The sequence below is a fragment of the Myxine glutinosa genome, chromosome 12, assembly GCF_964187855.1.
Source record: "Myxine glutinosa chromosome 12, kmMyxGlut1.1, whole genome shotgun sequence".
Taxonomy (NCBI): Eukaryota; Metazoa; Chordata; class Myxini; order Myxiniformes; family Myxinidae; genus Myxine; species Myxine glutinosa.
The window spans coordinates 16,069,887-16,093,943 of record NC_136272.1 but is presented as its reverse complement, the minus strand read 5'-3'; the positions used below and the strand labels follow the sequence as shown (position 1 = coordinate 16,093,943).

Sequence of the window (24,057 nt, the reverse complement as noted above, 5' to 3'; positions counted from 1 at the left end):
TCCAACTTCCAGTTTTTCCAATTTTCCAGTTTTTCTAAACACGATGGAATAATATTTACCGATATGAACAGTGACGTGACTTTTATTGTAATTCTACAAATTAATACCATTTAGATTTTGATGATTTGCGTGTGATATGATTTAACGGATGTTTATATGAATCGTTTGAAATAAAAAAAAGCCTTCAATTTCTGATATTTTACCTTTTCATTTGGCCCTCCCAATTGAAGCCCCGCCCACAGGGCGGGTACCGTTGCTAGTTTTAGAAATTAGACAAAGTTGTTTACCTTTAGCATAATGTTGAACTTTTGCCCTCAAAATCAATCGGCTTCTTGCTTATGACCAACTCTACCATTTTGTGAAATTTCGTGAAGATCAGTTTAAAATTGTGACCTGTAGTTGATTGACATTCAGACAAACAGACAGACAGACAAAGAGAGAATAACGCACGCGACCAATCAATGTACTTGAAAAACCTTTGATTTTTGCAGGTAACCGACTATATATCCCTCAGAGTGACACTTGGTGAAACCAACAACACACGCGAGAGCACACACCTCCGCCAGGCTGAATAGTTTACGTTTACTGATAGACCGGATCTGAATCCAAACCTTAACCAAAACCCAATCAGCTTGTTCTTGTCACCTAATTTTTGAGATATCATGATCTATATCGTTTTTGGCCCCATCTCTCAATGGTGAAGAATCACTTAAATTTTTTGAAGTTCTCGTGTCCAGATCCGGATTCGGATCTTCACCAAACTCGAATCGATTCACCCTTGTCACACACTCACAACCTGTCCCCCAAGTTTCGTACAAATCCGTCCACAAATTTTGGGGATATCGTTCTATATATCGTTTTTGACCCTATCTCTCAATGGTGAAGAATCACTTAAATATTCTAATATCCGGATCCAGATCTGGATCCTGACCCAAAATGTGGGTTGCTGTCCTTGGCCTACATACACCTACATACAAAAATAAAAATTCACAACGATTGCTTGAAAACTGTGGACAAATATCCTGCGACAGAGAGACGCTACAGACCAACCTTCTTGACAAAATTATTTCGCAAAGTAAAAGTCACTTGTGCAGAGGAACTTGGTGAAACAGAATCTGGGCAGGAACCCAAATCCAATCGGCTTGTTATTGTCACCTAACCAATTCATCCACTAAGTTTTATCAAAACCCATCCACAACTTTTTGAAATAACATATCGTATATAGTTTTTAGTCCCATCTCTCATTGGTGTAAAATTACTTGAAAATTTTAAAAACTCTCGTATCCGGATCCGGATCTCCACCAAAATCGAATCGTTTGTCTTTGTCACACACACAACGCATCCACTAAGTTTTGTCCGAATCTGTCCAAAACGTTTTGAGATATCATGCTGTATATCGATTTTAGCCATATCACTGAATGGTGAAGAATCACTTAGAAAAATTATCCGATCTGGATCCGGATTAATATCCTGACCAAAAATGTGTGTTGCTCACCTTGGCCGGTCACCTACATACACAAAAAAAAAATTCAGAATGATTGCTTCAAAACTGTGGACAAAAATCGTGTGACAAACAAACGGACAATTGGACGCTGCAGACCAACATGGCGAAATACTTTAACCAAGTATTAAACGGAGCCAAATGCTCCGAGCCAAAAATGCTCCAAAATCCAATCCAAAAAAATCCAAAAAGCCAAATGCTCCAAAATCTCCTTTGGCGAGGATTGTAAAACATAAAACAGCCAATTCCAGCCAATGCAGGGTAAGGCCTTTCTTAACTCATATTGAGAGGTGTTTGTCATATTCAGCACACCTGTTCAGGGTCAATAAGGATGAGCAAACATTAGAATCGAACCCACAACAGTCAGTGGAGAAAGAAACAAGCCTTCAACTACTCAAACAAACAGCCAGCATACCTGTGTTACACACACACCTGTCCATTATTTTGAAAGAACTGCAGCAATCCTGATTTTTTTTTTTTTTTGATTTTCATTGTCCTCCTCAAAGACTGACGCTGATAAATACGCTTGCAGCGCAGACTAAAACGAGGACACTCGGTAGAGCGCATAGGTAGAGTGCCAGGCTGAACAGTTTACGTTTTGTATCTCACCGATAGGCCGGATCTGGATGCGGACCTGAACCAAAATCGAATCAATTAGTTCTTGTCACACACCCAAATTGTCCACCCAGTTTTGGCTGAATCCATCCATAAGATTTTGAGATATCGTGTTACATATCGGTTTTAGCCCCATCACTTAATGGTACAAGCCTGGCATTGGCTTAATGGTGAAGACAGTTGGCTTAAGATCTCAGGGTCTCGAGGTCAAGTCCCTGTTGAGCCGTTGAATGCCAGGTGGGTCTGACTCGGCCTGTCATCCTTCCGATGTTGGCAAAATGAGTGCCAGCCAGCTGGTAAGCGGGCACTGCATCAGTGGCACAGCTGCGCTTCCAGAAAATGATGCAGCCAAGCAGCCACAAGCTGCATATTAATAAATAAGCAACTCAATGGTGAAGAATCAATTAAAAAATAAAAAATATATCATATCCACATCCATATTCAGATCTTCACCAAAATCGAATCGATTCGTCCTTGTCACACACCCAAACTGTCCACCGAGTTCCGTAACTAATCCTTCCATAACTTTGAGATATCGTGCTGGATATCGGTTTTGGCCCCATAACTCAATTGTGAAGAATCACTTTAAAATTCTCGGTTCTGGATCCGGATCTTCACGAAAATCGAATCATTTCATCCTCGTCACATACTCATCCTCTCCACTAAATTTCGTCTGAATCCGTCCACAACGTTTTGCGATATCCTGTTCACAGAAAAACAGACAGACAGGGGTGAAAATATAACCTCCGTCCACCTTCGGTGGTGGAGGTAAAAATGGTGTTAATTCCAACTTGGATTGTCTAATCGAGTCAGAGAATTTGTATTACAACAAAAACTTCCATTTATCAAAGGTGGTGGAGATGTTCATTGGCATGCTGAACCCACACTTCGCAGCACATGGCCAGCGGGATGGTTGTGGGTGAGAGAGGAGGGGTGGGTGGTGTTTTGGGAGGAAAGGAGTCTGCATCAAAAAGGGTAGCCATATTGGAATTGGCATTCCTGGCATCCCTGATGAACTCGCTCTATGGAGCTCCAAATCCTGCTAATCCAAGCGATCGAAGTGCATCACAATCAAAGATCTTGCTGCAAGCATGTAACATGTAAGTATGCAAGTATGTAACATGTAAGTACCTCTTAACCTCATTTTTGATTAGTCGAACCTCTTTTTTATTACTTAACCCTGACTCACTTCCCCCAAAGGTCTTGCTCTAAAAGAAAAGAAAAAGCTTTGTCAGTTTCATTCCCCCCCCCCGACCCCCCTTCCCGTGCCTCCTCCCCCCAAGCCCTCTCCCTCCCACAGATCTCCCGATGTCCCTGCTCTCAAATGTTGTGCTTGTGTGCTTCCCTCTCTCCCCCCTTCGTCTCCCGCTCCCTTTATGTTATGTTTTATGTGTCGGTTTGTCCTTTTTGTGATTAATGTTAGCTCTTACACGAGCCTCGATCTTGTATACTTAAAAAAAAAAAAAAAAAAAAAGCACCAACGTCACCTCTACGCTGAGAGTTTGACTCTCATCCATTCTATGCCAGTCCATTAGTAATCGAAGTTGAGCCTGCCGCTTTGGAGTTTTGGCTGGAGTAATCTTCTGGTGACCTACACGCCACGCAGAGCACTACAACAGCTGTCCGAAGGGTGCCACCAAGAGGACGAGTGACAATTCAGAGTTTCCTTCAACAGCTTGCATTGCTATCCCACTCGGCTCCACCCCGTCCTCATGCTGTGTGGGCTGATGGAGTTCGTTGGACCGTGTCAATTTCTCTCAAGAGGAAGGAGATCCATCTCTTGCCGGGCTTCATATCTCCTCGGGAACTGGACCTCAGGGGGTTAGTGATAAACCCCTGAAATGCTGTAGTCGGTCGGACTCAGCTTGGAGCTTCGGATAATCTTGAATGTTTTCCTTTGAAATAATTTCCTGCATGAGCAATCAAACGAGTGCCAAAACAAAGAAATCGACAACACAAGTAAAGAAATCATAAACAGACTATCTTTTGCCATATTTCCTTGGAGGCTCTAAAATAATAGATCATTATGAATCCTAACCAATCACAACTAGTTGAATCAGCTCAGTTTCCTCAATTTCTGAAGACCAATAAGACGACCGTGCTTGTCTCTCTCAATCGGTTCATAGCTGCTTCTACCCCCTCTGAGGGGTCCGGTATCCATGTACAACACTTCCCTTCGATTACTCCACATACCCCTCATATCCACAAACCTTTCTCCACATATCCACAAAATTTTTGTTCCAATTTTTGTTTCCACAAAATTTCCAGGGAATATCAAGAAACACTGTCACCAACAACTTCTCTTTTCAACCATGAATCGGGGAATATGAGGAAGGAATTTTATACGAGGTCGAGGTTCTGGGATCTTTAGGAGGGTAATGGGAGAATCGATCGTTGCTATCAATAAGAACTCTATGAGAAAGGGTTGACCTTTGTGGATATGTGGAGTAATCCAAACTTTTTACATCATTATACATACCTGTACCAATATTTCTTGAAAATATTTCTTGATATTCCCTGGAAACTTGGTACAGGTATGTATAATGATGTAAAGACTTTGGATTACTCCACATATCCACCAAGGTCAACCCTTTCTCATAGAGTTGTTATTGACAGCAACGATCAATTCTCCCATTACCATCCGAAAGATCCCAGAACTTTGACCTCGTATAAAATTCCTTCCTCATATTCCCCGATTCATGGTTGAAAAGAGAAGTTGTTGGTGACAGTTTCTTGATATTCCCTGGAAATACTGCCATGCCAATCAAGTGTGTCCATGCCACAAAAGTCTCCAGCTCAATCCATCAGGCAGAGCGTGGCTAATGACATGCATTGAATGACATCGTCGCATGATTCTTCCGCATAATGAGGATGTGTTTTCCGCAAAGGACATTTCAATTCATCTGAAGTGTCTGTAATTGCGACATAACAAGGAAACTTTGTGAATGACGTCATCTTACTGGGACGTAAATAAACTTCCACAAAGAAACGGTGTTATGGTCTCCTGGAATTTTGTTCGAAATTACTACCCATGTAGTCAAAGATAACATATTTTGCCCATTAATAATAATAATAATAATAATGCATTTATTTTATATAGCGCTTTTCAGGAAGCCCAAAGACGCTTTGACAGAGTGCAAAACATAACGCATAGCAAAACATAAAGACAATTGCAAAAAAAGAAGAATCAATAGGGAAATATTCAAAGCACAAAGGAGGGAGAAGGAGAGGAGATAGTCAGGGGTTAGATGCTGTGGGTTAAATGTTGAATGCAGTGTTGAACAGGTGGGTCTTGAGTGATGTTTTGAATGTGGTGAGTGAGGAGGAGTCTCTGATGGTGTGAGGTAGCGAGTTCCAGAGGGTGGGAGCAGCGATGGAGAAGGCCCTGTCCCCCCAGGATCTAAATTTGGTCCGGATGGGGGGGGTCAGGAGGTTGGTACCAGCAGAGCGGAGGTTGCGGGTGGGAGTGTGTCTGGAGAGGAGGTCAGCCAGGTAGGATGGGGCCAGGTTATGGAGGGCTTTGTAGGTCAAGAGGAGGATTTTGTACTGGATTCTCTGGGAGATGGGGAGCCAGTGAAGCTTGTAAAGGACGGGGGTGATGTGGTCACGGGTCCGGGAATGGGTGAGTAGACGGGCAGCGGAGTTCTGAATGTATTGGAGTTTATTGGTGATTGTTGAGGGTGAACCATAAAGGAGGCTATTGCAGTAGTCCAGACGGGAAGTGATGAAGGCGTGGATGAGGGTTTCTGCAGCCACAGAGGAGAGGGATGGACGGAGACGGGCGATGTTTTTCAGGTGGAAGAAGGCTGTCTTTGTGATCTGTTTAGTGTATTTGTCGAAGGAGAGGGTTTGGTCAAAGATGATGCCAAGATTCCGGATGTGAGGGGAGGTGGACACTGGGAAACCGTCGATGTTGAGGGCAAAGTTATGGGTGGACTTGGTGAGCGTTTTTGGGCCAATGATGATTATTTCAGATTTATCACAGTTAAGTTTGAGGAAGTTGATTTGAAGCCAGGATTTTATTTCAGTGATGCAGTTTGTCAGGATAGAGTGGGTGGCGGTGGAGATGGACTTGGTGGAGATGAAAAGCTGGATGTCATCGGCGAAGCAGTGGAATTGGAGACCATGACGGCGGATTAAGTGACCGAGGGGGGACAGGTAAAGGATAAAGAGGAGGGGGCCAAGAACTGAACCTTGGGGGACACCTTGGGGGAGGGGAGCAGTGGGGGATTTGCAGTTATTGATGGAGATGAACTGACGTCTGTCAGAGAGGTATGATTGAGAGAGACATTACGCCGTTAAAGACTGAAGATAACGTGGAGCTTTGCTTACACCGCACAAAAAACCCAATGCAGCGGAGCTTACAGCTGTTCATCCTTTATTTAATTCACGGACCTGTGTGTGTGTTTGAATTTATTACTTGCGAAAATCAAAGATTTTTCAAGTATATTGGTTGGTCTTGCGCCAGGAAGAAGCCTGTTGATTTTGAGGTCGAAAGGTCAAAAAGGGTCAACATAGGCCAAAGGTCAACCACTTTATTTCATATTTCTAAAATCTTCAATTTTCATCCGATTGACTTGAAATTAGAAGAGGATTTGCATATCTGGTCACTGAGTTCAACTACCTATTATTTTTTTCAGGACCACATGGGCCAAATGGTCAACATAGGCCAAAGGTCAACGACTAAGGTTGAATTTCGAAAATCCTCAATTTCCATCCGAATGATTTGAAATTTGAAGAGGATTTGCATATCTGGTCACTGAATTCAAACACCAATTATTTTTAGGTCAACATCGGCCAAAAGGTCAACATAGGCCAAAGGTCAACAATTTAGGTTGAATTTCGAAAATCCTCAATTTCCATCCGAATGATTTGAAATTTGAAGAGGATTTGCATATCTGGTCACTGAATTCAACCACCAATTATTTTTTTAGGACAACATAGGCCAAAGGGTCAACATAGGCCAAATTTCTAAAATTGTCAATTTTCATCCGATTTCGACCCAACGTTCAATGGATACAAATCCAACGTTCAATGGATACAAATACAACATTCAATGGATAAAAATATAACATTCAATGGATAAAAATATAACATTCAATGGAATCACATCCAACGTTGAATAGATACAAATCCAACTTGATGGGGTCAATTGTAAGTAGGGAAACGTGGTGGCATCATGTGATGTGCTACACCTGGGGTGAAGCAAATATTTATTTATTTTGTTAAAGAAAACTGAAATAGAGTTAAAGAAGACTGCAAGGCCAAGCTTGTGCAAACACTGTTGGTGGCCTCACCACGAGCAGGTGTCCGGCCTTGTCGTCCAACGCCAGCTCTCTTTCTGTTTTTGCATTTGCTGCTCTCTTGCCTTTCTGACCAGCCCCTCCGGCTGACAAGTTCCATGAGAAACCCTTTCCTTGTTAAGCTCCTCAATTCTAAACATTATGTTTACCTGCAATCATTCATCGCCCTCTACTCTTGTATATGGGTCTGTCTACCTGTGTCTGTCTTCCTGTGCTCTTCCGTCCGGTCGTTCGGGTCTGTCGCCGATCTCCACCTCAAGGGCTCTCGCATTTCCACCTTTGTACTTTTCAACGACCACTGAGACCCTGTTTTCCCTTCACCTGCATGACTCCTCAGGATGTAGTGCATCATCATATCCACATGCTTCCTGTTTGCCCTACGCTTTCCCATGAGCCTCAGCACCTGTATATAAATGTAAATATATCCAAAGTGTTCCAGAAACACTTCACATTATTCATGAAAAGAACACTCAATCTATATGTTAAAGCAGCTGGGGTTCTCTGTCCCTCTGTCTGTCACGCTCTTATTGCTGAGACGTCATTACGACTGCGGAGGTGTACCTCATCCCAGCATCCAGCACTCCGCATGTTCCGTCGCTTCGCTGATGGCAGTCGAACACCATAACCCATATGTCTGACTCCAACTGACTGTCTGACGTCCGAAGTTGACGGCCTGAATGCCAGATGCTAGGCGTCGGGATGATGGACGAAAATGGTGGTGCAGAGAAGTGGTGCTACGCCTGGGACGTCATTACGTCATTACGTCCAGCACAAGGCCAGGCCATAATAGCCTGAGGAATATTTTCAATGCTGTTATTTATGGTCTTCATCGTTTGAGGCATTTCAAGGTTTAGTCACAAAAACCATCTCCATCCCCACAAAAGGAAGAATTACAAACTGTCAAATGGGGCGATCTCTCTAGCCACTGGGATTGATCTCGCAAGCCACCGGGATTGATCTCGCTAGCCACCGGGATTGATCTCTCTAGCCACCGGGATTGATCTCTCCAGCCACAGGGATTGATCTCACTAGCCACAGGGATTGATCTCACTAGCCACAGGGATTGATCTCACTAGCCACAGGGATTGATCTCACTAGCCACAGGGATTGATCTCACTAGCCACAGGGATTGATCTCACGAGCCACAGGGATTGATCTCACTAGCCACAGGGATTGATCTCACTAGCCACCGGGATTGATCTCACTAGCCACAGGGATTGATCTCACTAGCCACCGGGATTGATCTCACTAGCCACAGGGATTGATCTCACTAGCCACCGGGATTGATCTCACTAGCCACCGGGATTGATCTCACCAGCCACAGGGATTGATCTCACTAGCCACAGGGATTGATCTCTCTAGCCACAGGGATTGATCTCTCTAGCCACTGGGATTGATCTCACAAGCCACCGGGATTGATCTCACCAGCCACAGGGATTGATCTCACTAGCCACAGGGATTGATCTCTCTAGCCACAGGGATTGATCTCTCTAGCCACAGGGATTGATCTCTCTAGCCACTGGGATTGATCTCGCAAGCCACCGGGATTGATCTCACTAGCCACAGGGATTGATCTCACCAGCCACAGGGATTGATCTCACTAGCCACAGGGATTGATCTCTCTAGCCACCGGGATTGATCTCACCAGCCACAGGGATTGATCTCACTACCCACAGGGATTGATCTCTCTAGCCACAGGGATTGATCTCTCTAGCCACTGGGATTGATCTCGCAAGCCACTGGGATTGATCTCGCAAGCCACCGGGATTGATCTCGCAAGCCACCGGGATTGATCTCTCTAGCCACAGGGATTGATCTCGCTAGCCACCGGGATTGATCTCACTAGCCACAGGGATTGATCTCGCTAGCCACAGGGATTGATCTCGCTAGGCACAGGGATTGATCTCTCCAGCCACTGGGATTGATCTCGCAACCCACCGGGATTGATCTCGCAAGCCACCGGGATTGATCTCGCAAGCCACCGGGATTGATCTCACTAGCCACAGGGATTGATCTCGCTAGCCACAGGGATTGATCTCTCTAGCCACTGGGATTGATCTCGCAAGCCACCGGGATTGATCTCGCAAGCCACCGGGATTGATCTCACTAGCCACCGGGATTGATCTCTCGAGCCACCGGGATTGATCTCGCAAGCCACCGGGATTGATCTCGCAAGCCACTGGGATTGATCTCACTAGCCACCGGGATTGATCTCTCTAGCCACTGGGATTGATCTCGCAAGCCACCGGGATTGATCTCGCAAGCCACTGGGATTGATCTCTCTAGCCACCGGGATTGATCTCTCTAGCCACTGGGATTGATCTCGCAAGCCACCGGGATTGATCTCACTAGCCACGGGGATTGATCTCGCTAGCGACCGGGATTGATCTCCCCAGCCACTGGGATTGATCTCGCTAGCCACAGGGATTTTTTATTTTTATTTTTTTTGTATACAAGATCGAGGCTCGTGAAAGAGCGAACATTAATCACACACAAAGACAAACCGACACATAAAACATATAACATCGGGAGCGGTAGACAAGATGGGGAGAGAGGGGGAAGGACACAAACACAACATTTGAGAGCAGGGACCGAGAGACATGGAGACATCGAGAGATCTGAGAGAGGGCGAGGGCTTTGGGGGGGGGGGGGCATGGGAAGGGGGCGGTGGGAGAGGTATAAAACATATGGACACTGCCAGGACTTCCAGGAAAGAAGTTGGAATTTCAAACAAGGTGGCTCTGGGGTGAATTACCGGGGGTAGAAAAGATCAAGGTTTTGGATGGGGGAAGATAAGAGATGGTGGTGAACAGCTGTTTTAAAGACCTGGAGGGAGGAGTGGGATTGAAGGGAGTGAGGGAGTTTGTTCCAGAGGCGGGAGAAAAGAGGAATGAAAGAGTGAAGGTGAGCAGAGAGCCGAGATTTCGGCAGTTTAACCATCAGAGGGTTGCTGGCAGATCTTGTGCGACCTGTAGGAATATTTGGGGGACAGAGCACAGAGAGAGCTGGGGGTGCAAGGCCGGAGAGGAGTCGGTAGAAGACAGAAAGACCACCTACCTGCCTGCGGTGAGTGAGTGAAAGGCCCTCAGAGATAGCTTCATCGCGGGAGATTCCAATAATTCTGAAAGCTTTGGTTTCAACAGCGTGAAGCCGAGCTAGGTGTGAGGCAGGAGCACCGGCCCATAGGGGAGAACAGTATTCCATTGAGCTGCGGATGAAAGCCTTGTATGTGGTGAGGAGCTCAGGTGTGCCGAGGAAGGACTTCGCACGACGGAGGATGCCCAGTCGGCGACTGGCTTTGGAGGCCAGCTTGGAAATGTGGTTTTCCCAAGAAAGATCATGGCAGATAGTGAGACCCAAAATCTTGAGCGACAGAACTTCTTGGAGAGGATTGTTGAGAAAGTAGATGGGAGGGTTGTCCAGTCGATCTTTTCGGAGAGACATAGTAAGAGTGTGAGATTTGTCAGGATTGAAAGACATGTTCCACTTGTTTGACCAGTCTGTGATTTTGTCCAGGTCTTCAGAGAGTGAGGAGGCAGCAGACTGCCGATCTGAGGGAAGAGGAATGGAGCGGCAGAGAGTGGAGTCATCAGCAAAGAGATAGAGAGAATTTTCGAGAGAGTCAGAGAGATCATTGATGAAGACCAGAAAAAGCACGGGGCCCAGAACACTGCCTTGGGGAACTCCAGCCTGAACAGGAAGAGGAGATGAGAGAAACCCATTCAGGGCCACACGTTGACGACGACTAGAGAGGAAGTCCGCCAGCCATGCGTGGAGATTTCCATGGATACCAAAGGAGGAGAGTTTGGTGAGCAGAGCGGGGTGCCAGACCGTGTCGAAGGCACGTGATATGTCGAGGGAGACAGCTCTAATTTCCTGTTTGGCATTGAGGACCTCCATCCATTGTTGAGACAGCAGAAGCAGCATGTCCAGAGTTGAATGACCTGGTCTGAAACCAAATTGATGATCAGAGATCAAGCCATTGGAGAAGAGGAAAGATTTCATATCCGAAGCAATGATGGATTCCATGACTTTGCTGATAATTGGGAGAAGGCTGATTGGTCTGTAGTTGCTAGGATCTGTTTTTGCACCTTTTTTGTGCAAAGCGGTGATGTTGGCTGATTTCCAAGCAGATGGCAGTTGACCTTGAGCAAAAGAGAGGGTGAAGAGAACAGAGAGAGGGTGAGATAGAGCAGCAGAGCAGGATTTTAGGACCCGTGGGCTGATGCCGTCGGGTCCAATTGCAGAATCAGAGTCGAGGGTTGACAGAAACTTTTCCACCTTGTCAGGAGGAAAGGACACGGAGTCCAGGAGCAGCAGGGTACGACTGGGTATGGTGGGTACAGAGAGGGATGGGTTTGGGACACAAGATTTAGAGGCAAACACAGAGTTGAGGCATTCAGCTTTTTCACGTGCGGAGTCAGCTGTGTAGCCGTTTGAGGTAAGGGAGGGGATGGAGGGGGAACAAACACCAGAAACGGATTTGACCAGACGCCACCAGGATTTGGAAGAGGGAGACAGATAAGAGAGTTCGGTCTTGAGAACGGAGAGATATTGTTTCCTGGCTCTCCTGAGGGTGGACACACACTTGTTTCGGGCTTTGTGAAAGGAAATGAGATTTCCTTCCGTTGGATTTGCTTTCCAGGAGACGAAGGCAAGTTGTTTCTGGGCAACAGCCTCACCACAAGATTCCGTGTACCATGGACGGGAGGAAGGGTATGACAACTGAAGACGAGATGGGATAAATCTGTGCATGAGAGAGAGCAATTTACTTTGGAAGAATTCCCAGGATGAGTTGATGTCAGAGGTGGTAGAGATGGGAGACCAGTCCAGATGATTGATGGCTGCTTGAAGACCGTGCCAGTTGGCCTGAGTGAAATGCCAGACTCGTCGACGCTGAGCAGGCTCCCTGAGGATGGTCAGAGAGATGTCCACTTTAACAAGGACATGATCAGATGATCCGATCGGAGCAGAAGAAGAGCAGCAGACATTTTCAGGGAAGTTAGTCATAACCAAGTCCAGAAGAGAAGATGTTCCGTTGACTGAGATCCGGGTCGGGAAATTGACAGATTGTGTCAGTCCCAGTGAGTCGCAGAAGTCCTTTGCTGAGGAGCCATGGCTGGTGAGAGAGGTACCCACACCCAGCCAACTGGCATGATGACAGTTGAAATCACCACATATGAGGAAGAGAGAGTTGGGATGAGTAGATAGAAGTTGGTCCATATCATCAGACAGCGAGATGTAGATGGAGTCATCACTGTTTGGTGGACGGTACAACACACATATGAACAAGAGGTGGGAGCGAAGGGGAAGCCGTAGCCAGAGGTATTCCTGGGGGTGAGGTGGAGAGAGTGCAGTGCAGGGCGAGTGAGGAAGAGAGTTTTTGATAAAGATAGCAACCCCGCCTCCAGGACGAGGCTCAGGTCTATCATACCGGAGGAGGGAGTAGCCCGGGAGAGATACTATGGAATCGGAGACATCATAAAGGAGGAAAGTTTCTGTTAAGCAGATCACGTCTGGTTTGACAGAAGCAACCTGTATGGAGAGATCAGTTAAGTTTGAACGAAGGCCCCGGATGTTTGAGGTCCATACCGTTAATGAAGAGGAAGGGGGAGCATCAGATCCAGAACAGGGGGGAGGAGGGGTAGGGTAAGATGTGGAAGAGGTGGAAGAGGTAGGGAGAGCTGTTGAAGGTGTGTCAGAGATTTCAGAATAGCTCGGAGAAAGGGAAGGATGGGGCTGACAAAAGGTTTGATGGTGATTGGGTGAGCCACAATGAGGTGTTATTTGAGGAGGGGGAAGAGCGAGGCAGAAGGTTGGGGGAGATGGAGGTGAGAGTTTGAAGGGGGAAGAAGCGGGGAGGATGCTTTGAGGAGGGGGAGTGAGAGGGGGGAAATTGAGAAGCAATGAGGGTGGGGAGATTTGAAGGGGAGGGGTGAGGGGGGAGTTTGGGAGGGAAGGGACAAGGGGAGGGATTTGAAAGGGATGGGATATGGGGGAGATTTGGAGGGGAGGGGTGAGGCAGGAGTCTAGGAGGGGAGGGGCGAGGGGGCGTCTTGGCGGGGAGGGGTGAGGGGGTAGTTTAGGAGGGAGGGGGCAAGGGGGGAGATTTGAAAGGGATGGGTGATGGGGAAGATTTGGAGGGGAGGGGTGATGGGGAAGATTTGGAGGGGAGGGGTTATGGGGAAGATTTGGAGGGGAGGGGTGAGATTGGATTTTTGAAAGTGTACGATTTATGGGAAACGAACATTTATTGCAAAATGAGTTTCTTGTGACCTTCGAGTTAAAAATACGTTTAAGGACACTGGATGGAGGATGGAGTGCAGGAGAGTTTAGGGAATGTAGAAAAAAGGCACTATAGGAGATGGATATTTTTTTTGGGATGAATTGATTTGGTGAGCAAGTCGAAAGCAGCCTTTTAAAGAAGAAGAAGAAAAAGGTGTTATAAAATATGACGGAATACATAACTTGAGGGGAAAGTGTAAACATTGAAGGTTAATGAGTGAAAACTATCTGGGGAAATGGGGGAGAAACACGTGGTCGAAGAACGAACGAACGAATAAGAATGAATAAACGAATGAGAACAGAGAAGGAAATGTTTTGTTTTTTTTTGTTTTTTTTTTGAGTTGAGATTTACACAAGGAAGTAGGCTATGGGTGAAAAGACTGGGAATACAGAGAACGAAAGTTATTGGATCACAAACGACGGACCACTGAGAGAAAAACAAAGCCTCAAGGTTGTACAGTGCACACTGTACAAGGCCTTGCTCGCGACACGGCAAACAGACGATCAATTTATGAAAGATAAACACCGAGAAACAACCAAAGTTGCACACAATAACTTCACACACCGAAAGATAAATACAGTTTCGACAAAATACAATTGTGAACAGACTTAACTTCGAAAAACGTGGAGACCGTGTGGAGCTTCGAAAATCCCTGCCGCCGTCTCCAAGATCTCGCGAGATCTCAAGATCTGTTATCGAGATCTGTCTGTTACATATTTATGTGAAGGTATGTGAATTACCATTCAGGTTGCTTATCCGTGTGTATTATATTAAGGGTTGTTGTGATTGGAGGGTCAGGAGCCCTTCGGAACAAGTGGCCGGAAACGGAAGTGGCCGGAAACGGAAGTGCCCGAAAACGGAAGAGAAAAAGACACGAGGAAAAAGAAGGAGGTTTCGTCTTCCTCGCCCCGCTCCGGAAAAAGGTGGAAGCGACCTTGCGCGGCGTGGACAAAGCGGCGTTCCGAAACCCGTCTGGCGAGAGGAGTTACCTGGACGCGTAACTACCTTTTGACACGTCAAGTCCCCGTGAGTTCGTGCACGGAACCAAGCGGCCGGCACAGTTTGCCCCGTCTACAAGGACGCGTACGGGTCGCACGTTGAGCCTCGCGCGCGTTGCAAACCGCGCTTGGTTTTGCCCCGTCTACAAGGACGCGTACGGGTCGCACTTTGGGGCCTCGCGCGCGTTGGAAGCCGCGCTGGGTTTTGCCCCGTGGCTTGGCTTGGCAAGGAGGTGTGCGCTGCAGCAGCTGTCCCCGGTACGAGACGGCACGTTTGGAGCACGTCCGCCCGGGGTTCGTTCAACCGCCCGTGTGCGGAGAAGAGAGACATTGTGAGAGACATTGACCACGGAGGGAGTCAGGAGTGGGGCTCACGTGAGGAATGTATAAGATGGCCATCTTAGAGTTATTGTAGATGAGTTGACATCTTTGTGATATTGATTGTTGATTGTTGATGGTTGATTGCTCGGGGAATATATCATTGATTATTCCGGATCCTTGGTGTGGGGTTTCCTTTTGATTGGAATTCCTATTGATTGCGTTACGAAAGCTCATATATATATAATACTACTTGCTGGCGAAGGTCCTCTCACGGTCCGGGGGTCACCGAGACCAGGTAGTCACCGAGGGGACCACGTAACAGAATTGGGGGCTCGTCCAAATTACGATTTGCGGTTTCGCAATTGGGTCTACGTCCGGGATTTAAAATTGTATAAAGTAATAAAATAATAATTTTTATTAATTAAAATTTATTAATTAATTATTAATTGGTAAAAAAAATTTTTGAGAAATTGGGGTAAAATCTTGGGTGAAGGTTAACAGGTGTTAACGATAGGCACCATGGCGTTTGTGGCACAGAACTTTGGGGTAACACCGAGTGAGGCACAGTTCCGAGCGTTGCTAAAGTCGGACCTCTTGAAATTGGCCAAACATTTTAACTTGGAGGTCCGAACTAATTTGAGGAAGGCAGAGTTGCAGGCCACGGTGATACAATCTATGGTGGGATTAGGAACATGGGACGAGTTAGCCTGGGAGTGGCTACCCGAAGAACCAGAAGACGTTGAGCTCCGGAAACTGGAGTTGCAGTTACGGAGCCAGGAACGGATTAAAGAAGAAGAAAGGAAAGCAGAAAAGGAAAGAGCAGAAGAAGAAAGGAAAGCAGAAAAGGAAAGAGCAGAAGAAGAAAGGAAAGCAGAAAAGGAAAGAGCAGAAGAAGAAAGGAAAGCAGAAAAGGAAAGAGCAGAAGAAGAAAGGAAAGCACAAGCAGAGGAAAGGAGAGTGGAACGAGAACTCCAGGAAAGGTTAGAAGACAAAAAAGCAGAGGAAAGGAGAGTGGAACGAGAACTCCAGGAAAGGTTGGAAGAGAAAACAGCACAAGAAAGAACCGAGGAAAGGAGAGTGGAAAGAGAACTCCAGGAAAGAAGAGAAAAGGAACAAGCAGAGGAAAGGAGAGCTGCAAGGGACCTCGAAGCAGAGGAGAGAAAAGCGGAAAGGGAATTAAAGGAACGTGACATGGAGCTTCAGCAAGAAATCAAATTCAAGGAGCTGGAGTTAATGAGAGAACGGGGAGAGGCACCACCCTTGCTGACGGGGTCGACACCTAACCAGAAAACCTGGGATGTGGGCAGACATGTGAGGCTGGTTCCACCGTTCAGTGAAAAAGAAGTCGCGAAATTTTTTCCACACTTTGAGAAAGTGGCTCGACAATTAAACTGGCCGGAGGAGGCATGGACCATACTCGTGCAAAGTGTGCTGGTGGGGAAAGCTCAGGAAATTTATTCGGCGCTACCAATGGACCAATGTGCAGATTATGAGGTACTGAAGAAGCACATCCTCAAGGCCTATGAGTTGGTTCCGGAAGCTTACAGGCAAAAATTCAGGAATGCCAGGAAGAGGGAGAGTGAAACCCATGTGGAGTTTGCCAGAGTGAAAGAAAACATGTTTGATCGGTGGTGTGAGTCAAAAGGAGTCGGGAAAGACTTCGAGACATTGCGGGACTTGATCCTGGTGGAGGAATTCCAGCAGTGTGTCCACGAGGACATCAAAGTGTACCTGCAGGAAAAGAAGGTACCAAAGTTGTGGGACGCAGCCACCATGGCAGATGATTATGCCTTAACCCACCGAATAGGGGTCCACGAACCTAACTCCTCGCCTAGATCTCCGCAGGGTAGGTGGGGAACAGCAGGTGCGGAGAACGACCATACATGGCGGCGGCCTCGAGATGATTATGGGGACAACTATGATACCCCACCTGTTCGAAATCGGAGGGATGAGGGCCCAAGACAAACTTATAGTTCGGGGGGCCCGAGGCAGACCACGAGTTTTCCCTCCGGGCCTACTTGCGCTTTTTGCAAGAAACCTGGACACTTGATGTCCAGTTGTTACCGCATGAAAAGCGAAGACCCAGAGCGGAGTCCGACTACTACGACTCCAAACGCAATGGCCATTGTGAGAAATCGCCATCAAAAGGGTTACCAACCATTTATTTCAGAGGGGTATGTGTCACGGGATGGAGCCTCGACTAACCGGAAACCGGTTAGGATATTGAGGGACACAGGGGCACATCAATCTTTAATGCTTGAAGGCATTTTGCCATGGTCCGAGGAGACGGCAACGGGGGATAGTGTTCGTTTACAGGGGATCGGGGGCGGTGTTAGTGCTCCCCTTCATGTCATCCATTTGGAGTCCGATTTGGTGTCAGGACCGGTCACCGTCGGTTTACAAGCCACGCTTCCTGTAGAGGGTGTATCTGTGGTTATCGGGAATGATTTGGCCGGGGGTCAAGTTTATGGTAACCTGAGGGTTGGTAAAGAGCCCAGCAGGGAAAATAACGCCACACCAGCTCGGGATGGCGACAAAAGGGCCAAGTTATTTGTAGGGGGACTGAACTTCAAAACAGAGGAAGAAGTTCTGACCTCTGTCTTCAACAGATATGGGCCGCTGGTGGAAGTGCGGTTGGTAAGAGACTGGGAAACGCAACAGTCAAGAGGGTTCGGCTTTGTCACGTTTGCCAGCACAAAAGACGCCAGAGAGGCAGAGAAGAATTGGAATGGCAAGGAGTTGGAGGGTCGGACCATAACAGTAGGGAAGGCATTTCGTAGGCGTCGAGAGGTCTACAGGAGGGGACAACTGGGCGGTAGTGTTGGTGGTGGCCGCAATCAATATTATTATGGAGGCTCCCTGAGTTATGGCCGCTCCCGAAGGAAGGATTGGAAAAATGGTGGCCGAGAAGGAGACCGCTATTCATGGGACTACAGGGACCAGTGGTCCCACCCTAATTATTAGGGAAGTTCTGAGAAGTTGAAGCACTGAAGGCGGCGGAGCCGCCGAGCCAAGATTCCTACACGAATTAACCGTGAACGCCATTCCTAAAGGCGTCCATGTAGTGAACTTTCATGCACGGACTAACCGTGAACTCCACGTTCCTCAAGGCGCCCATGTAGAGAACTTTCCTGCACGGACTAACCGTGAACTCCGCGTTCCTAAAGGCATCCATGTAGTGAATACTCGGCTTGGCCTCCCGGAAAAAGTGCTATCGAGTTGCTTAACTTTGGATTTTTGATCAACCCCTTAACCTTCATTCCCAAGAAACTGACGGTCAAAGTCAGAGGGTCATGAGATGGAGTTTGATTTGGCAGGGACAATGTCGTTGTTGGTACTTAGTCCAGAGGGAGTAATCTGGAGGGGTTGTGGTGAAATTTTGGTTGCTTTATTTTTAAGTGATAACTGTGCCCGGGGGGAACTGATAATGTGGGGGGGGGTTGAGTGATCTGGTTTGTTTCTCCAAATTGGCCGGCAAAGAAAGTTTTCGCTGGGTTCAAACTTTCTTTCTTGAAGGGGGGGAGTGTTACATATTTATGTGAAGGTATGTGAATTACCATTCAGGTTGCTTATCCGTGTGTATTATATTAAGGGTTGTTGTGATTGGAGGGTCAGGAGCCCTTCGGAACAAGTGGCCGGAAACGGAAGTGGCCGGAAACGGAAGTGCCCGAAAACGGAAGAGAAAAAGACACGAGGAAAAAGAAGGAGGTTTCGTCTTCCTCGCCCCGCTCCGGAAAAAGGTGGAAGCGACCTTGCGCGGCGTGGACAAAGCGGCGTTCCGAAACCCGTCTGGCGAGAGGAGTTACCTGGACGCGTAACTACCTTTTGACACGTCAAGTCCCCGTGAGTTCGTGCACGGAACCAAGCGGCCGGCACAGTTTGCCCCGTCTACAAGGACGCGTACGGGTCGCACGTTGAGCCTCGCGCGCGTTGCAAACCGCGCTTGGTTTTGCCCCGTCTACAAGGACGCATACGGGTCGCACTTTGGGGCCTCGCGCGCGTTGGAAGCCGCGCTGGGTTTTGCCCCGTGGCTTGGCTTGGCAAGGAGGTGTGCGCTGCAGCAGCTGTCCCCGGTACGAGACGGCACGTTTGGAGCACGTCCGCCCGGGGTTCGTTCAACCGCCCGTGTGCGGAGAAGAGAGACATTGTGAGAGACATTGACCACGGAGGGAGTCAGGAGTGGGGCTCACGTGAGGAATGTATAAGATGGCCATCTTAGAGTTATTGTAGATGAGTTGACATCTTTGTGATATTGATTGTTGATTGTTGATGGTTGATTGCTCGGGGAATATATCATTGATTATTCCGGATCCTTGGTGTGGGGTTTCCTTTTGATTGGAATTCCTATTGATTGCGTTACTAAAGCTCATATATATAATACTACTTGCTGGCGAAGGTCCTCTCACGGTCCGGGGGTCACCGAGACCAGGTAGTCACCGAGGGGACCACGTAACAGTGTCCTTCCCCCTCTCTCCCCATCTTGTCTACCGCTCCCGATGTTATTTGTTTTATGTGTCTGTTTGTCTTTCTGTGTGATTAATGTTCGCTCTTTCACGAGCCTCGATCTTGTATACAAACAAAAAAAAAAAAAAAAAAAAAAAAAAACCAAAGTTGCACACAATAACGTCACACACCGAAAGATAAATACAGTTTCGACAAAATACAATTGTGAACAGACAACTTCGAAAAACGTGGAGACCGTGTGGAGCTTCGAAAATCCCTCCCACCGTCTCCTAGATCTCGCGAGATTTTTGAGCGGTAGACAAGTAGACAAGCGATTGATCTCGCTAGCGACCGGGATTGATCTCGCGAGCCACAGGGATTGATCTTGCTAGCCACCGGGATTGATCTCGCCAGCCACAGGGATTGATCTCGCCAGCCACAGGGATTGATCTCGCTAGCCACAGGGATTGATCTCGCTAGCCACAGGGATTGATCTCGCCAACCACCAGGATTGATCTCGCTAGCCACCGGGATTGATCTCGCTAGCCACCGGGATTGATCTCGCTAGCGACCAGGATTGATCTCGCGAGCCACCGGGATTGATCTCGCTAGCGACCGGGATTGATCTCGCTAGCCACCGGGATTGATCTCGCTAGCCACCGGGATTGATCTCGCTAGCCACAGGGATTGATCTCGCTAGCCACCGGGATTGATCTCGCTAGCGACCGGGATTGATCTCGCGAGCCACAGGGATTGATCTCGCTAGCGACCAGGATTGATCTCGCTAGCCACAGGGATTGATCTCGCTAGCGACCGGGATTGATCTCTCTGGCGACCGGGATTGATCTCGCTAGCGACCGGGATTGATCTCGCTAGCGACCGGGATTGATCTCGCTAGCGACCGGGATTGATCTCGCTAGCGACCGGGATTGATCTCGCTAGCGACTGGGATTGATCTCGCTAGCGACCGGGATTGATCTCGCTAGCGACCGGGATTGATCTCGCCAGCCACAGGGATTGATCTCACTAGCGACCGGGATTGATCTCGCTAGCCACAGGGATTGATCTCGCAAGCGACCGGGATTCATCTCGCTAGCGACCGGGATGGATCTCGCTAGCCACAGGGATTAATATCGCTAGCCACAGGGATTGATCTCGCTAGCCACAGGGATTGATCTCGCTAGCCACAGGGATTGATCTCACTAGCCACAGGGATTAATATCGCTAGCCACAGGGATTGATCTCGCTAACCACAGGGATTGATCTCGCTAGCCACAGGGATTGATCTCACTAGCCACAGGGATTAATATCGCTAGCCACAGGGATTGATCTCACTTGCCACAGGGATTGATCTCGCTCGCCACAGGGATTGATCTCACCAGCCACAGGGATTAATATCGCTAGCCACAGGGATTGATCTCACTAGCCACAGGGATTGATCTCACTAGCGACCGGGATTGATCTCACTAGCGACCAGGATTGATCTCGCCAGCCACAGGGATTGATCTCGCTAGCCACCGGGATTGATCTCGCTAGCCACAGGGATTGATCTCACTAGCCACAGGGATTGATCTCACTAGCCACAGGGATTGATCTCACTAGCCACAGGGATTGATCTCACTAGCCACAGGGATTGATCTCACTAGCGACCGGGATTGATCTCACTAGCCACAGGGATTGATCTCACCAGCCACAGGGATTAATATCGCTAGCCACAGGGATTGATCTCACTAGCCACAGGGATTGATCTCACTAGCGACCGGGATTGATCTCACTAGCGACCGGGATTGATCTCGCCAGCCACAGGGATTGATCTCGCTAGCCACAGGGATTGATCTCACTAGCGACCGGGATTTATCTCACTAGCGACCGGGATTGATCTCGCTAGCCACAGGGATTGATCTCACTAGCCACAGGGATTGATCTCACTAGCGACCGGGATTGATCTCACCAGCCACAGGGATTAATATCGCTAGCCACAGGGATTGATCTCACTAGCCACAGGGATTGATCTCACTAGCGACCGGGATTGATCTCACTAGCGACCGGGATTGATCTCGCTAGCCACAGGGATTGATCTCACTAGCCACAGGGATTGATCTCACTAGCCACAGGGATTGATCTCACCAGCCACAGGGATTAATATCGCTAGCCACAGGGATTGATCTCACTAGCCACAGGGATTGATCTCACTAGCGACCGGGATTGATCTCACTAGCGACCGGGATTGATCTCGCCAGCCACAGGGATTGATCTCGCTAGCGACCGGGATTGATCTCACCAGCGACCGGGATTGATCTCACCAGCGACCGGGATTGATCTCGCTAGCCACAGGGATTTATCTCACTAGCGACCGGGATTGATCTCACTAGCGACCGGGATTGATCTCGCTAGCCACAGGTATTGATCTCGCTAGCCACAGGGATTGATCTCGCTAGCCACAGGGATTGATCTCACCAGCCACCGGGATTGATCTCGCTAGCCACCGGGATTGATCTCGCTAGCCACCGGGATTGATCTCGCTAACCACAGGGATTGATCTCGCTAGCCACAGGGATTGATCTCTCTGGCCACCGTGCACAACTATTCACGCACATACGATCAAATCGAATATCATGGGTTTCTTTGGCCATATTGCATCCTAATGATTTGCCTTTGAACCGTTCTCATTGTCCTCTGAGGCACAGCATGAATCTTATTCTTCTTTTTCTTCCTAATTTGCGGCTGGAGGCACACCCGTGTTGCTGTTGCATTGCCCTCCTGTAGTTTAGAGCAATAATTTGGTAATTTTGCCAGTGTACCGGCGATAACTCGCCAACTCTTCATGAATGACATGGTGGGATCTTCAACGTCCATCAGCTAAAGCCCAATTTGACGTCCATCCGAGGGCCTACGAGACAGCATGACTCGGTCTGGATTCAAACCAAAGCCAGGTGGCTCACAGGTGCGCGTGCACATATCTGGGATATCCTGCCAATCCTTGAGAGTCTTCGAAGAAGCTGCATCATGCAAGGAGCATTGAAGAATAGAATACAAGGCCAGCAGCTTATCAGGAAATGCACAACTAACTCTTACCAGGTTGTGGTTGATTCCGTTGGAGTCATCTTCTGGGAAAGGTGTGTAAATGGCCAAGGCCACACAGTTCGCAAATATCGTCAACAAGATGAGGATGTCAAAAGGTCTTTGGAAAACTTTGTAAAGGCCCAACAAGGAGAAAGTAAAACATCGGCATCATTCACTTAGAATAACTACCTTTCGAATCATTCAATACATCCTGATTACCTGTACAGTAAATATTAGAGGTATTCGTAAGGAGGCAAAATAATCCTGATATAACGTGACGTCATTTGTTAAGGAAATGTCACACTATTAAAGAGAACTTCCACGTCGTACAAAATGGCTACAAACTGCTGCAAAAACCCAGGTTTCAGAACTGGGTAGACAAGGCCCCACCTGTAGGCCAGGTGTTGCTAAAAGGATACTTCCATTCGACCAGGTTGATGCAAGCTCGTCGCAAAGGGTTGTTGAGCTTGAGGCAGAAGAGGGCCCGAGGAGGCCGGTCGGGAACGACACTCGGCATTTTCTTGCCCTTGCCATGCTGTGGGCGATGCCGCTGGCCCGAGGGTTGCCCACCCGTGCCCTCCGCCACCTCCTTGGCCTCACGGGCGGCCGCGATGGCCGCTTGCCAGGTGAGCGGAGCGCCGGCCTCTGCAGCATCCTGTCCGTTGCACAGGTGTTTTTGGGACTCCCCGGCTCCATAACCGTGGCCCGGCCCTGGGTGACGACCAAAGATGGCTGCTTTAAAGGGCTCAATGGGATAACGAACATCAGGTGCAAATAAATCATAGCAAGCAATCTGCAGACAGTCTGTGTTTGCTCTTTTTCTTTTTCTTTTTGCTCGAGACGCAATTAGTACAAATGGAGGCTGTCGAGAGGGTCGATCCAAGACCACCGACAACCAAAAAGAACCTGGGCAGGTTGGGATTTACGGTTCGCGTGCGTACAACTGCGAGTGCGCAGAAACAGACACACGTGTGAGGTTCAAGAATGCAGTTGGTGCCAACAATGATAACAATGATGAAGGATCATGGAAATTGCTCAACATTTCAATTCTTATTCTTTCCGAACAATGAAATTCCGAAAGGAACGTCCTCCCTCCTATCTCGCTCCAAAACCATCCCCAGGGAATTCGACATTCCATCTTGCTCCAAAACCGTCCCCAGGGAATTCGACATTCCATCTCACTCCAAAATCGCCCCCAGGGCATTCGACATTCCATCTCGCTCCAAAACCGTCCCCAGGGAATTCGACATTCCATCTCACTCCAAAATCGCCCCCCAGGGCATTCGACATGCCATCTCGCTCCAAAACCGCCCCCAGGGAATTCGATATTCCATCTCGCCCCAAAACCATCCCCAGGGAATTTGACATTCCATCTCGCTCCAAAACCGTCCCCAGAGAATTCGACATTCCATCTCACTCCAAAATCGCCCCCGGGGCATTCGACATTCCATCTCGCTCCAAAACCGCCCCAGGAAATTCGATATTCCATCTCGCTCCAAAACCGCCCCCAGGGAATTCGATATTCCA

At 48.0% G+C, this 24,057-nt stretch overlaps 1 protein-coding gene across 1 annotated transcript in view; it reads right to left on the bottom strand.

Moving 5' to 3' along the window:
• The window catches only part of LOC137438171 (voltage-dependent L-type calcium channel subunit alpha-1D-like), a 429,914-nt gene extending 406,687 nt beyond the window's left edge, over window positions 1-23,227 (bottom strand). Inside the window, exons 1-2 of the mRNA XM_078766514.1 lie at window positions 22,950-23,227; window positions 22,543-22,648 (exon numbers count right to left, since the gene is read on the bottom strand). Coding sequence (XP_078622640.1) covers window positions 22,543-22,648; window positions 22,950-23,047 — 204 coding nt within the window. The 5' untranslated portion in view covers window positions 23,048-23,227. The remainder of the gene's footprint in view (window positions 1-22,542; window positions 22,649-22,949) is intronic.
• Between the last annotated feature and the right edge of the window lie 830 nt (window positions 23,228-24,057).